Source organism: Phocoena sinus, chromosome 2, assembly GCF_008692025.1.
Source record: "Phocoena sinus isolate mPhoSin1 chromosome 2, mPhoSin1.pri, whole genome shotgun sequence".
Lineage (NCBI taxonomy): Eukaryota > Metazoa > Chordata > Mammalia > Artiodactyla > Phocoenidae > Phocoena > Phocoena sinus.
The window spans coordinates 30,950,679-30,967,067 of NC_045764.1; the positions used below are offsets into that span (position 1 = coordinate 30,950,679).

The window sequence follows — 16,389 nt, forward strand, 5'->3', positions numbered from 1 at the left end:
GAACAATGATCCAATAATAACTAAATTACCCACCACATTTGAATTTTGCTAGTTCTTCCTTTTTCTCTTCCAGGATTCCACTTGGCATTTAGTTGTTACTTCTTTTTGGTGTCTGACTCTGTAACAGATCCTCAGTTTTCCCATTGTCTTTTATGATTTTTGAAGAGGATTGGTTATTTTTTAGAATGCCCTTCATCTTGGTTTGTCTGATGTTTTTTCATCATTGGAATGAGGTCGTGCATTTTTGGCAAGAATACTATAAAAACCATGTTGTTCATCATCTCAAGGGGTTCATGATATTGATCTGTCTTATTATTGGTAATGTTTACCTTGGTTAAGATGGTATTTCTCCACTGTAAAGTTACTGTGTTTCTGTAATTTATAAATATTTTGGAGGAGATAATTTGGGGCTGTGCTTAATTTAACTGTTAGTCCTCAAACATTCACCCACTAGTTTTATCATCTGTGGGTGGATCTTTATCTGCAACAGTCTCTGGAGTTTGGCTGATGGTAATTCTGTTTTCCCTTTTCCTTTCACATTTAATTGAAATTCCACTCTAATGAAGAGCTGTCCCTTTCCCATTTATTTGTTTGATTACATCAGTATGGACTCAAGCGTTATTATTCTGTGGGTTAAAGTCTAATGTTATTATTTTGTTGCTCACATTATTCCAGCTTTGGCCTTTAGAAGCTCTTTCAAGCTGGTGTTCTCTTGACAAACCCTCATAATTTTTTGAGCAGTACCTTCATTTCTAGTGCCACATGATATTCCAGGTTCATGCTGCATTTTCCCTGACCCAGCCCTGCAACCAACCCCGTCTCTGAGAAATTCTCGTTTGTTTTATTAAAGACTAGTATTTAGAAATTAAGACCTCCATGCTAGCTGTGCTCATTGCAGTCTTTCTTGCTTCTAGGCTCTCAGCAGACAGAGCTAGGAATCCTGTAGGCATATGCATATCTACAAGACTCTTATTTCTGTATCTATCTGCATGTATATTGAAAACCATGGGTTTATACTGATACCTCAGATTCCGATCTCACATCATAGAGTTCAGTTTAGCCTCCCTCCTTTTCTTATTTATAGTTTTTTTCTCCAGCAATAGAAACCCAGCTCTCATCATCTATTATTTCTTCACTTCTAGTATACACGTAAAACAGTTTAAATTTTTTACCCATTTCTCCCCTCACCCCTGGAGAAAGACTTTTGTGTATATGGAGGATAATGTATCATGGAACAATACTGCTACACAAAAAGATACACTCAGAAATATCACTTCCGCATCTGTGCTACCCCATTTCCTTTCCCCTTTCTACCTGAAAAAAAATTGAAAGGTCTTTTATCCACTTTCAGCCATTAGAAAATGTCAACCTAAAAAGTTTTATTTTTGATAACTGGAAAGCACTAAGTTTTCGAGGGTATCTGTAACTGTCCCTGATGAGAATTTCTCAAGGTTTAATGGTAACTTATTTAAGCTGATATTCTTTTGTAACAGGGAAGAGCTAAATCGGACTCCACGTTGGATCTGTTTCTTGGACTTTAACCTTTGCATTTTGTTGCCTTTGTTATTATAATCACACATAATGGCCTGCCTCAGGGAACTCTGCCCACCTGTCAGTTGGCTGCAAGAAAAAAGAAACTAACACATCCTCTCAATGGGGCTGATCATTCCAGGAGATGTTTTGCAAGACTGATGGCCCTTTTACTTTACTTCCTCACTGCTTCTCCTTCTCTGATTCTATAAAAGAAACTGGCATCCAGACCCCGATAAGATGGTTTTTCAGAGACACTAGTCTGCCATCTTCTCGGTCTGCTGGCTTTCCGAATATTCCTTTGCCTCAACACCTCGTCTCCGATTCATTGGCCTGTCATGTGGCGAGCAGAGGGAACTTGGACTTGGTAACACTTTCACTTTGACCTTAGGACATTGGCAAATGTAGCAATTTATCTGTGAAGTTACTTAAGCAAATCTCTAGCTTTGATCAACCAAAAAAATTCTAGGCCCACCTGTGTCTTTCTTCCAGCTCTTAATATTTTCTAATCCTATCCATCTCATCATCTGTCTCCTGAATTGTCAGCCAAGGAGTGAACACACAATAAAGTATTTGAAAATTTAACTGGTGTTGAGAATAGTGGGATGTCAGATGCTCGATTTACTTACTTTCTGTTGAGGCTGTCATCCCGCAATTGCTGCAGTGTTACTTTGATCATTATTTTTAGTTCTTATGCTTAGTGAGTTCTTATCCTGTTTGTGAGATTTGTTGAATTCCCTGAGTGTCTCCAAGACCACTCTTCATTTGACTTCAGATTTATCTTTTTTATTCTCTCTTGGACAGGACATCTCCGTTTTGAGGGTTTACTTGACAGCCCTTCAGATCAATCCAATGTATATTTTCCCCACCTTTTAGCACATACACTAATCTCTTTCTTTGTACTTTATTTGCATAGCAGTGATCACATTTGAAATTAAATGCTTAACTGAAAGGTCAAAGAGGGGCAGGAGTCATTTGTTTTATTCACTAAAACTTAGGTTGTACTTCTTAAGTTCCTGGCTCAACCTTATCTCAGTAGGTAATCTTGCTTTCTATTTTGGATGGAAAGCAAAAAAAACAAAAAACAAAACACTTTGGAGGGCAGGAGAATTCAGAAACAATTCAGCATAACAGCTTTGCATACAGAAGAAAAACTCAGAGCCACCAGTGTTACCTCTGTGTTTGCTACTTGATATTCCTAGTGGGGGACCACAAGTCATCAGGAAGGAGTGCTCAGTGTGCTTTATTTAAGAGATAGTACTGAATAAACTATTTAAAGTATATATTTGATATGTAAGGGTCCAACAATTTAAAAAACATGAAAATTTTATTCTTTTATGGTATCTTCCATTTTTATATTTTGTTTTGGTGTATTCTCTGGACAATAAATGACATTTTTGTATTAGTTCCTCACTGGCTGTGCCTTTTCAGGTTCCTTAGGTTCTTCCTTTTTCCCCTCAGAATATTTGTGGTGCACAGGGTCATCTTAGTCCTTTGGTAATTGGATCTTTTCTCTTGGATTCAATACTACTTTGTTGATTACTCCTAGATCCTTATCTGTGCCAGATCTCCTATATCCACCTGCCTACTGCCTATATCTCTGCTTCAGTATTTCCACAGGCACGTTAAATTAAAGGTGACTAAAACTGAATTTGTAATCTCTTTTTCTGCTGGCTTTTTCACGCAGCTTCTCCTTGAGTCAGAACCTGTAACAGCCATCTTTAGCTCCTCCCTCCTCTTTATTTCCACTTTCTAACTGGTCTCCCTGTCTCAACTCCCTCTTCCACATCACAGCCATCAGAATGAGTCCTGACTACAGAATATGACAGCCTAAAGTTCCTTAGTGTCTTCCCATTGAGTTTACAGTCCTTAGTGTTACATTTGTTACAAGGCCTGTTGGGATGTACTTCCGCAGCTTCTCTTTTTATTTTACCCTTTCCCTATTCCACAAATGGTACTGTTGAGCCACATCAAAGCCAGCTTTATGTGCAGCATCAACAGCCTTGCTGATACCCTGTTTCTTCTCTGGAAACATCTTTCCCCACTTTCTTTCCTGGTCATCCTTCAAGCTTGAACTCAGATGTTTCTTTCTCGGGGACTCAGTCTCCCATCTTCTCAGCAAGCAGCGTCTTCTCCATCCCCCGTGGCACCTTGTATACACATTTATCTAGTGTTATAAGCCTCTCCTTGAGTCCTTAAGGAGGAAGAAGGACCTATTTTTGACCTCTGCAGCACTTAGCATAAATGTCTGGATTGAATAAATGAATGGATTGTTTTTAAAATTACAGCCATGAGGATGGTAAATTTTAACTGGCTATATACCCAGTGAATATTGAGGAGTTAAGATTTTCCTTCATTTGGAGAACACTGGCTTTATTCCGTCTTGGATTTGGTCTTCTCCCAGTTATAGGTTCATCCCTTCTTGTCCGTTCTTGTGTTCTCCTGTCTTTTCCCCACTTGATCTGTAATCAGCCCTAAAGGACAGTGAAACTGCCTAGAATTAGGATCTTAAGTTTTGGCAGGAAGCCCTTCAGAGTTGGTGATCTGAGTAGTGTCTTTGCCAGCTGGAGCTTACAACAAAGAAACCAAACAAACCCTTGGCACTCTCTGAAATGCAGCTTTTTGCTTTTTCAGAAATTGTGATTCTGGTCAGTTGACACTGACTTAGAAGTGTATGTAGAACTCAGAGTCCAGTGGCCAGGATTACAGTTCCTCTGGATGCCTCCAGTGCTTCACTAATTACTGAATTTGCAGCCTGTTTGGAATTGAAATTACAGTCTAATAGAATTTTGGAGCTGGACAGGACTTTTTACTTGAGATAATGTCATACCATTCTCTAAATGAGGAACACTAAGGTTACTTACCTAGTTAATGGCAGATTTGGGCTGTGATCTTGATATTTCTGGCTTAGTTCATTTTCTGTTTAACAACATCTTTCATAGTTATAGGGAATGATAGTGCTGTAATCATTCTTAGAGGAGTGACACTTTTTTACTTGCGGTCTCCCCACAAGCCTAAATGTTTTGGGAATGAGACTATTCATTTACCAGAAAATCCTTCTGCCAGTTTTGCATTCTGCTTTTTTTTAACCAGTAAGAAAAATGACAAGTAAGCAATTTTACAATAAGGATGATGTTTCAAAAATTATTTGAGTAAGTAGTAGATGAACATAATAGAACATTACAAAAGGGCTCACAGTGAAAATGTAAGATTCCCTACCTCCCTGCCCCAATTTCTCTTTCTCCACCCCAGAGGCCACTTGTTTTTTTAGGTATTCTATCAAAGGAAATCCCCTTTCTCCTTTTTCTAAAGTATCGAAATTTTAGCATTAAAATCTAAAGTATCAAAATTTCGAAAGTATCACATTTAGTAGTACTAAAAGTTTTTTATATCCATTTTAGCCTTCAGTTTCTGAGTGATTTAATAAGAATCTCCTCTCACCACCTCCCAACATTTTATGTTCACTTTCAAACATAGCAAAGTTGAAAGAATTACAGTGGGTGCTTGAATCCCGTCAAGTAAGATTCTACTATTATATTTTACTGTATTTGTATTCTCAGTTCCTTCAGAACTCCTCATAAAGTCTGCCTAGTTATATAAACAGCCATGGATAGAATTTTGCTGCTTTTGCCACTGAAGGAAACCAAAGGCCTGAGAGTGGAGAGAGATGGAATGGTCCACGGTTTAAACTAGTAACACTTTTGTCTCTGTGTGTGTGTTTTAAGCGATTAGGATCAACAAGGCATAACAACTTATTTATATTACGGATTCAGTTGCTTTAGAGCACAGGTTAAGAGCCTAACTGACCACCCTTTTTGATGTTTCATTCTCTCGGCTTCTTTCTTGCGCATTGGTCTCCCTTCTGATAAATCAAGCTAATAAGGCTGCGTTTGGCTTTAATAGAGAAGGGAGCTATTGTATTACCCATTTTGGGGAAGCCATTGAGTTGGTTGAGTTGTGTACTTTTATGAAGAAACATTAATTTTGATTGGAATGCTGAGAACAATTGTTTTAGTATTTTTATTTTTCCTTATATAGACAAAATAATCTAAATTTCTCTTATTGTACTCCTAGAAGCTTGTACATTAAGACCTTATTCTATAAATCCCTTACTAACAGGATACTTTTTTATAATTAACAATAAAACATAAAAGAATCTTAAATATTACTTGATTTTTCCTAAAAGCAAAGTTAAAAATAGATACTTGAAGTTTCAAGTGGGATTTGATGAATGTGGCTTAAAATATTTTGGCAGTTTATTCTGACTGGGAATGGAGAAAGGAAAGCAAAAAAAAAAAACCTAATGAAAAAATATTACCCATAATCCCTTCACTTTGAGGATGATTTGTGTTAACATTTTGTATATCCTTTTAGCCTTTCTTTTCATATTCACGTTTAAACAAAGGATAACAATATACAAGCCATTTCATAATCTGCTTTTCCTCCCTTCACATTAAATGAATTTCCTCATTTTGATTCATATTCTTTTACTAAATGGTAAATTGGCCATTAAAACCATATGGAGGATGATAAATTTTCATTCCAAAGAATATGTTATGGAGGTCCTCTCTGGTTATCAGATCACTTTCAGTTTGCACTGATAGGAAAGGAATTAAAAGGGTAGTGAAGCAGTGCTGCTCGTTTAAGAAGTAGATCAAGGCAAGACAAGCTTAAAGCCATGCAAGCAGTTCTCATTTTTAATAAGTCAGCTAAGATTGGACAAACTGGCAATCGCAGATATTTTTATCCTGTATATTTTAGTAGGACTCTTGATGTTTAGCAGAATTACTCATATCATCACTGTGTCACATTGATGGAGGTATATTTTAAAATACATAAATGCTGGTCAATTTTTTAAAAAAACAAAACAGCTTTGTTTCCAGCAGAGGTCTCATTAAAAGGAGGTTTTGCTGCACTTGACTGAAAGATTGAAACAAAACGCTGGTTGACAGTTCTTATCTATGGGAGTGAACAGAGGGATCCTTTCTCTCCCTCTCTTATTCATCTGGCAGGAAAGTTAATCTAGTTGCTTTGTATTTAGGGAAGCAGGCTTTCTTTATAGGGATTCCTTTTCTAAAGTGGCATTAATGTTCGATTAAAGTTGCTGTGGGAAAGGAGAAATGGGCCCAGGGCCCCTTGGTGGACATGTTCTCATGATGGTAGTGACAGCAGTGCCGTAGAAAACAAACCTTATTTGTGGAGTAGACATTGATAAGGCTGGGTTGACAAGTGATGTCCTGGAAGCATCGTGCTCAGCATTCTCACTTCTACCTTACCTTGTGATGCTTCTGAAAAAGCCTTTAAACAGATTGTAGCTATATGTGTTCAGGAACCCCAATTACAGAAAATGGTAACATTAAAAGAGATTGAATTACTTTAAGCCTCCAAGAGCAATTAACTCAGTTTATAAGAAATTTACTTTGAATTCTTTAGTGTCTATCTCCTAGATAGTGATTTATTTCTCTCTTTAGTAAAAAGTTCTTGACAGCAGAAGAACCTGAACTACACTGACATTTGAGCACCTCTATTGGAGCTTGCATCACTTTTATTTTAAGGCAGTTCTTTGGGGCAGGGAGTTTGGAATTGTTTATTTGTTTTTCCTTTTTGTTTCTTTTGTGTGTGGCATGGGCATGTGTGCATGATATGTATGTTAGAAAAGCCTTTTTTTTTTCTTCAGGGTTATAAACAAAGCTTGAAGATAATTCTGTAGTAAAATTGAAACTAGGTGGAGCAGTAATGTTTTAACTGATACTGAAGCAGCCATTGACCAAACCTATCAAATGGTCTTATCTGTTTTCCTGTGATATGTGTATTTATAATTACTGAGTTCAGAGGTATTTGACGTTTCCTTCCTTTGCACAACGTTAAGGAATACTTTTAAATGTTTTATGTGTTGTTCGTTAGATATTTTAAAATACTATTCCAACTTCTGTTCATTTCTATCTGATGTTAAGTATAAAGTTGCAGAATTAGCTTGAACACTGATTTCAGCTGGCATGAAATGAATATAGAGTGGCATCTATCCAAATTAAGTTAAAAACAAAGGAAGTTCCTGTGTGTAATTTCCTGTCTCTTACAACAAAAACAAAAGCAAGCAAAAAACCTTCTGTAATTATTAAGCTCTTTTTAGAGTATCTAATATTGAAAGTATGAATTTTGGTTTTTTACTGTGCTAAATTGTTTGCTGGCTGTTCTCATTCACTTTATTAGACATTTTCTTAAAAGATAATTATTGTTTTTCTTTTTCTTTATCAGAACACAGCAATGGAGGAAACAGCTATATGGGAACAACACACGGTGACACTTCACAGGGTGAGTTCTGTTGGAGTAAATAATCTGTGTGTAGGTCAGGATACTGGCAGCTTTTGAAAACAATAGAGGAAAGCCAGATGTCAGGAAGCCAGAAGAAAGGGGAAGAACTTTTCTATATTCCTTTGTTTAAAATTAGAGTTGCAATAAATTCTTTATTAAGGTCAAAAGTGAACATGATTACTTTTTCATATATCCTTTTGGTTGTTATTTGTATATTGCTGTTTTTAATCATGACTTAAGAAATTAAGTGGTTTATTTTTAAAAATTTGATCAGATAAAAGGCACTGTATTTTCGTGTAAATTGTAAACTGTTTCAGCTTTTCTGAGTAATATGTATGTATTGTAGGCTTGGGGTTTAAAATTGAACAGGGTCATGCGAGTAATAAAATCTTAAAAGATACTCCTTGATTTGAAACATGCAGAGCCAAGCTCTTGCTTAAGCAATTGCAGATGGGCAGAGAGCAAATCGCAGTGAGCTGGGTAAGACTAAGAGCTTTTTTGGACTTCCCTGGCGATCCAGTGGTTAAGACTCCGCGCTTCCAATGCAGGGGGGAGTGGGTTTGATACCTGGTTGGGAAACTAAGATCCTGCATGCCACATGGCACTAGAAATAGATGAAAAATTCTGGAATAAGAATTAAATAAATAATAGCTTTAAAAAAAAAAAAAGAGCTTTGTCTGAAATGAGACTGCCCTGAATTTGAATCCTACTGCTGCCTGCTTCCTTTTAGAAATGAGCAAGTGACCAAACCGCCTTTAAAGCATTGGTTTTCAGTGTTAAAAATGGGGCTTATGCCACCTCATGCTTGACATAAAGTAGTGCCTCCCATAAATCTCTCCTATCCTCCCTTTGAAGAGAGCTGAATCTACTGATTACGCTTCTCCTTAGAGAATGTACAGAAAGAGATTAGAGAATATTTAAATATTTTACACTTACTATTTCTACCAGCCATATCCATTACTAGGAAAATGGAAAGGGGGAAAATCATGTTCCTGAACCACCCTGCACCTGACTGTCTCGTGAATCTTTGAATCTACACATGATAGACAGTGGGTAAATTAATTATTAAAAAACAGTGATTTCAGATAAGACTGTTTTGTGTCTCCCTAAATGGTGAAAGAAATCATTAATAATACTAACCATAACTTTTAATTTATAAAGCTAAGGTATGGCTTGAATTTATTTGAAATGTGCTGATAGCATATTTAAATCAGATTAAACATATACCATCATACCTTATAAATGTTTAATTGGCTGGTTTTTCTAGAATAATTTGGTGTTTTACCACATTACATTTATTTTCTTAATACCTTTATTATTTTTATTGGTATAATTTACACACAGTAAGATTCATCCTTAGTGTACAGTTCTGAGTTTGACAAATGCATTTAGTTATGTAAGTCATATAACCACCACTACAGACAATATAGAACAATTCCATCGCCCTGAAATTTTCCCTTCTGCCATTTGTAGTCAACCCCGTCCGCTTACCCTGAGCACTGAGTAACCACTGATGTGTTTTCTGTTCCTATATGCCTGCTTTTTCTCTCATGTAGGTGAACTCATACAATACATAGCCTTTTGAGACTGGTTTCTTACACTTAGCCTAATGCACTTGAGATTTCTCCGTGATGTACTTATATCAGTAGTTCTTATTGCTGAATAGTATTCCGTTGTATGAATGTAGAATAATTTGCTTATTCATTCTCCAGTCTTGGTACCCTGGGGTGGTTTCCAGTTTTTGGTGATTGTGAATAAATCTCTAGTGTACAGGTTTTTGAATGAACATAGCTTTTCATTTCTCTTGGGTAAATTCCTAGGAATGGAATTGTTCTTAGTTTGTAGTTCTCTAAAGACTAATGATTTTGAATATCTGTTTATGTGCTTATTTGTCATCCATTATTTTCTTTGGTAAAATGTGTTCAAATCTTTTACCCATTTTTAATTAGGTTTTTTGTTTTCTTATATTGACCTTAAAAATGGGTTTACTTGGGATCAACAAAGAATTGCAATTCAGAGTCTGCAGCTACTGCAAGACACAGTGCAAGACTCCAGCAAAAATAGAACTCTTTTATAGAGGGGAAAAGGAAGTTGGGAGGGCTGTAGTAAACAGAGTCCATTGGAGGATTTGAGAGTCCAGAGTGTAGTGGTTTTTCATTGGCTGAATTGTGACAGTCTGTCATTGGCTGAGTTCTTGGCAGGCAAGAAGAGGAAGTCTTTCTTCTTGCAGGGCTCTGCTAACAGCACAGTGCATGAGTGCTCCCCCTTCTGGCCTCCCAACTCTATTTTTTTTTTTCTTCACTTTTCTTTTTTTTTTTGCAGTTCGCGGGCCTCACTTTTCTTTTTTTTGCGGTTGCGGAGCACAGGCTCCGGACGCGCAGGCTCACTGGCCGTGGCTCACGGGCCCAGCAGCTCTACGGCATGTGGGATCCTCCCGGACTGGGACACGAACCTGCGTCCCCCTTATCAGCAGGCGGACTCTCAACCACTGCGCCACCAGGGAAGCCCCCAACTCTATTTTAATTGAGGTTTCTGTTTATTAATTTTTATACTTACTGTTTTTTTAAACTGTGGTAAAATACACATAACAAAATTTGCCATCTGTCCAGTTCCTTTGTCCATTTTTAAATTGGGTTTTATCTGTTGAATTGTAGGAGTTTTTATATATTCTGGTCATTAACCCCTTATCAGATAATATGACTCATAAATGTTTTTTTTCCCATTCCATGGATTATCTTTGTACTCTGTTAATGTGTCCCTTGGTGCACAGAAGTTGTTACTGAGTTTTGAATATCTTCTGGATACAAGTTATTTAATAGGTATTGTTTTGCAAATATTTTTCCCAGTCTGTGGCTTGCCTTTTTCCTTCTCTTAACAGTGTCTTTTGCAGAGTATAAGTTTCAAATTTTGATAAAGTCCAATTTGTTCGTTTTTGCTTTTATTGATTTTGCTTTTGGTTTTGTATCTGAGAAGTCTGCCAAACTTAAGGTCCCAAATATCTTTCCTGTTGTTTTCTTCTGGAAGGTTTTGTTTTGTTTTTGTTTTGTTTTAATTAAATTTTGTATGTATTAAGATTTCTTTTTAGGGGATTTTTTTTTAATACGGATGTCCAATTTTTTGAACAACCATTTATGAAAAGGTTATCCTTTCTTCATTTAATTGCTTTCTCCCTTTGTCAAAAATCAGTGACCATATATGTGTCGGTCTTTCCCTAGTCACTTCTATTGATCGGCGTGTCTATCCTTTGCCAGTTACTTCTGCCTTGATTATTGTAGCTTTATATTAAGTTGGAAATAAGGTAGTGTGAATCTTCCAAACTTACTATTATTATTTTAAATTATTTTGACTAGTTTCTTTGTCTCTGTATATAAACTTTAGAATAAGTTTGTCAAATTAAAAAAATCTGCCAGGATTTTTCATTGGGATTGCATTGAATCTACAGATTAATTTGGGGAGAATTGACATTTTAACGGTATTGAGTATTCCAAACTGAATGTGATGTATCTCTTCATTACGGTTTTGTAGTTTCCGGCATACAGATTCTACACATGTTTTGTTAGATTTCTACTCAAGTATATTTTTTATGTTTCCTCATGCAATTGTAAACGGTATTTTTTTAAATTTCAGTTTTTGATTGTCTATTAATATGTAGAAATACAATTGATTTTTGTTTTTTTTTAAATAGTGAACTTTAAGTTTTCTAGGAACTCCTTTGGTAGATTCTTTGGCATTTTTCTATGCAGTCATCTCATCTGTGAAGAGAGGCAGTTTTATTTCTTCGTTTTTGATCTATATGCTGTTCATTTCTTTTTTTTGCCTTATTGTACTTGCTAGGACTTCCAGGATGTTGTTGAATAGGGACAGTAAGCAGGCATCCTTGCCTTATTCCAAATTTTAAATGAAAGCATTCTTTCACTATTATGTATGATGTTAGCAGTAAGTTTTTTGTAGATGCCCTTTATGAGGTTAAGGAAGTTCCCTTGTATTTCTGTTTTGCTATTTACTAGGTTGAAGAAGTTCCCTTTTATACTTAACTTTGCTAAGAGGCTTTTTTTTTTTTTTTTTTAAATCATGAATAGATGCTGGATTTTGCCAGTGCTTTTTTGGTAAGTATTGATTGAGGTTATCATACGAGTTTTCTTTTTGGTCTGTTGGTATGGTCAGTTTCTTGCTTTTTGGATGTTGAAGAGCCTTTCATTCCCAAGATAAATTCTACCTAGTTGTGATGTATTATTCATTTTATATATTGCCGGATTGATTTGCTAATGTTTTATGAAGATATTTGTTTCTGTGTTCATGAGGAATATTGGTTAGTACTTTTTCCTTGTGTTTTTATTGGTTTTGGAGTAAGGAAAGCTACCAGTCTCAAAACAAGCAGCTGGGAAGTATTCTTCCCTATTGTGTTCTGTGGTAGAGTTTGTGTACAACTGAAGGTATTTCTCCCTTAAATGTTTGATAGAATTCACCAGTGTAGCCATCTGGTTCTGGAGTTTTCTTTGTGAGAAAGCTTTTAACTATAAATTAATTTAATTTTATATAGGACTATTCAGGTTATGTATTTTTTCTTTGTTAGCTTTTGGAGATTTATTTGGTAACTTTGGTAGTTTGTATCTTTCAAAGTATTAGTTCCTTTTATCTAAATTGTCAAATTTATAGACATAAAATTATTCATGGCATTCTCTTATCTTAATATTTTAGGATCTGTAATGGTGGCCCATTTTCATTTATAATATTGGTAATTTGTGTCTTCTCTTATTTCTTGGTCAACCTGGCTAGAAGTTTAACAATTTTTTTTTTTTTTTGTGGTACGCGGGCCTCTCAGTGTTGTGGCCTCTCCCGTGGCGGAGCACAGGCTCCGGACGCGCAGGCTCAGCGGCCATGGCTCGCAGGCCTAGTCGCTCCGTGGCATGTGGGATCTTCCCGGACTGGGGCATGAACCCGTGTCCTCTGCATCGGCAGGCGGACTCTCAACCACTGCGCCACCAGGGAAGTCCGAGGTTTAACAATTTTATTGACCTTTTCAAAATACCAGCTTTTCTTTTCATTGATATTTTTTATTTTCTGCTTTGTATTTCACTGATTTCTGCTCTTATTTTAATGTTTCTTCTGCTTACATTGGGTTTAAGTTGCTCTTCTTTTTATGATTTCTTAAGGTAGAAGCTAGATCATTTGGGACCATAGGTGTAATTTGACCGTATCACATTACATTTGTTTTTTCCTAATACCTTCTTAGTTTTTAAATAAGGAAAATAAAATAAGACACTTAAATTAGCTAAAGTACGTTTCTCCTTTCTACAGTTTTGCCTGGTTTTGTCAGTTGTGGGGAAATGTTAGGTTATTTACTACAGAACTTAGGCAAAGCAGGAAAAGACTCTGAATGTTGAGAAAACAGAATCTGATTTTTTGAATGTGTTAAAAGTGTCACACCAACTCATCATGGTAGTTGTAATACTCAGGCAAGTCTGGAACTCCTGTCTAGAAAGAAGGTCAGTGTAAACTCCATTCTGTAGCTGGGCTCTTCTTGTGCTTCAGTTTTCTTTTGCCCTGAGGGAGGGGGGTACTAGCCCAGAAAAATGTCATCAAAAGATACATGGAGATAAGATGAGTATATAGTTCATAATTCTTTGGTTTTCAAACATGTTAACTATTGTGCTGGAAACACAGAGCTGTGTTGCCTCTGGGCCTCATCAGAGAGGGACTATGACAGAATGGAAGTCCTCAACAACCGTCCCTCCGGGAATCGTTTTTGAAGGTTTTTAAAAATGGACCTGTCATTGTAAGCCCAGAAACTTAAGCCAAAGCATCATTCAGTTGACTTCATTTTCCGAGGCTGCAGAACTGTGCTTTCAGGTATCTTTCCTTTGGTATTCTGAGTTGTTACAGAATAAAACTTAGACTGTCTAGAGCACTGTCAGCAAACTTGTGCTGTAAAGAACCAGACGATAAATACATACTTCAGGCCTTGCAGGCCATAAATCTCTGTCACAACTTCTCAACTCTGTAGCTGTATTGCAGAAGCAACTGTAGAGAGTAGGTTAACAAATGGGTGTGGCTATGTTCCAGTAAAACTTTATTTACAACAATGGGCAGCTAGCTGGATTTAGCCTGCAGGCCATAGTTTGCTGACCGCTGATCTAGAGTAGTAGCTCTCAAGGTTTATTGTAAAGAGGAATCAACTGGATCATGCCCAACTACCAGAGATTCTGATTCATTTGGTCTGGGATGGGACCCCGTAATATGTATGTTTAAAAATGCATGTTTGAAATGGAGGGCCATGTCCTCTGGCATCACATTTTTAAGAAACGCTGACAAAGGAATGAGAGAAAGTTATTCTCCTTGAGGTGAGCCAAATGAGCTTTTGGAATAGTAGTAAGTGACCGAGATAATTTGAGACTATAGGCTTTTGGCAATAACCTGGAGTTACAGATATTGTGTCTTGCCAGATAAGGGCTTAGTGTACTTAGTTATGCCCAGTAAAACTTATTTTCACAGGAGGCCAATCTATTCAACAAAGTCTTAGGAGATCAAATAGCAGCATTGTCTAGTAGCAATATAATGCAAACCACAATGTAATTAAAATTTTCCTAGTCTTCACATTGAAAAAATGTAAAATATGGGTGAATTTTATGATAGATCTCATTTAACTCAGTATATCCAAAATGTTGTCATTTTCAACATGTAATATTTAAAAATTGGTATACCGTACTTTGCTTTTTCTCCCCATACTGAGTCTTAAAAAACTGATGTACATCTTGTAATTTCAGCACCTTTCAGGTAAGACTAGCCACATTTTAAGTGCTCAGTAGTTGTGTGTATAGTGGCTATAGTATTGGCAAGTGCAGGTCTGCAGCTTGAGATGGTAGTTGCATCCAGAGGGTCTTGTGTTCCACCCCTCCCACCCATGATATACCCACAACTTTCTTTAGTTTCAGATGTTCTCCCTTAGAAAATGCACATATTTTTATAATTCTTTGAGAAATGAATAAATACTCAGGAATGAGTTGGTCATCTCTATTTTTCTATTTTCTGAAAAAAAATTACATGAAAGATTAAGTGAATATTTCTGTATTAAAGAATTAAAGGGTTGAGAGAAGTTAGAGAGAGGCTTGGCCAAGATGGCAGAGTAGGAAGACCCTGAGCTCACCTCTTTTCACGGGTACACCAAAATTAACAACTGTTTACGGAGGAATTATTGATGAGCAAGACTGGAGGCATAAAGGTCTACAGCTAAAGATAGTAAGAAGGAACCACAGTGAGATGGGTAGGATGGGTGGAGTCATGGTCAAGACCCATACCCCCAGGTAGGTGACCCACAAATGGGAGGATAATTACAATTGCAGAGGTTCTCCCCAAGGAGTGAGGGGTCTGAGCCCCACATCAGGTTCCCCAGCCCAGGGGTCCTGCACCAGGAAGACGTGTCCCCAGAATGTTTGGCTTTGAAGGCCAGCAGGGCTCACTTTCTGAAGACCCAGAGGACTATGAGAAATAGACACTCCACTCTTAAAGGGTGCACATAAAATTTCACATCCTCTGGGACCCAAGGCAGAAGCAGTAATTTGAAAGGAACCTGTATCAGACCCATCATCTGATCTTGGAGAGCCTCCTGGAGAGGCAGGAGACAACTGGAGTGCACCCGAGGAACATAGACATTGGCAGCAGACATTAGGGGAGCTCATTCTACCACATGGACACTGGTGCTGGCAAGAGTCATTGTGGAACCCTCCCTCTAGCTCATCAGCACCAGGACCCACAGGGCCTTGCAGCCAGACACCCTAGGACCTGGTTTCACCCACTTGTGAGTTGGCACTAGCCCTGGGGCCAGCTTCACACACCAGTGGGCATACACCAGTCCCAGCACCCCCTGGGCCTCAGCCCCATTCATCAGTGGTTCCACACCAGCTCTGGGACTCCTGGGCTCTGCATCCAGAGACCCCAGGACCTGCCTTTGCCCACCAGTTGGCCAATACTAGCCCTAGAACCTGGCTTCACTCACTGGTGGGTGGGCATCAGCCCCGGGATCCCCTGGGCCCCATCCCCACCCACCGTGTGACACCAGCCCCAGGACTCCTTGGACCCCTCAGAATGACTATCATCAAAAAGTCTACAAATAACAAGTGGTGAGGATGTGGAGAAATATGGGAACCCTAGTACACTGGTGAGAATGTAAATTAGGGCAGGCACTATGGAAAAGAGTATGGAGGTTCCTCAAAAAACTAAAAATAGAACTGCCATATGATCAAGCAGTTCCACTTCTGGGTATATATTCGAAGAAAACAAAAACACTAATTTGTAAAGATACATGCACCCCAGTGTTCATAGCAGCATTATTTACAATAACCAAGATACGAAAGCAACCTAAGTGTTGATCAACAGATGAATGGATAAAGAAGATGTGGTACATATATATATAATGGAATATTACTCAGCCATATAGAAGAATAAAATAAGGTCATTTGCAGCAACATGGGTGGACCTAGAGGGTATTATGCTTATTAGACAGAAAAAGACAATGTATGTTATCATGGATATGCAGAATCTAAAAAAATA

General features: G+C 37.5%; 1 protein-coding gene across 6 annotated transcripts in view; it reads left to right on the plus strand.

Moving 5' to 3' along the window:
* Positions 1-16,389, plus strand: part of TJP1 (tight junction protein 1) — a 116,418-nt gene that overhangs the window by 17,925 nt on the left and 82,104 nt on the right. For 5 of the 6 annotated variants that reach the window (XM_032622219.1, XM_032622221.1, XM_032622222.1 and 2 more), the window contains exon 2: positions 7,786-7,842. In XM_032622219.1, the coding sequence (XP_032478110.1) occupies positions 7,786-7,842 (57 nt within the window). Of the gene's footprint in view, positions 1-7,633; positions 7,678-7,785; positions 7,843-16,389 lie in introns of those variants that run through there. The other variant, XM_032622220.1, reaches the window with a different exon arrangement.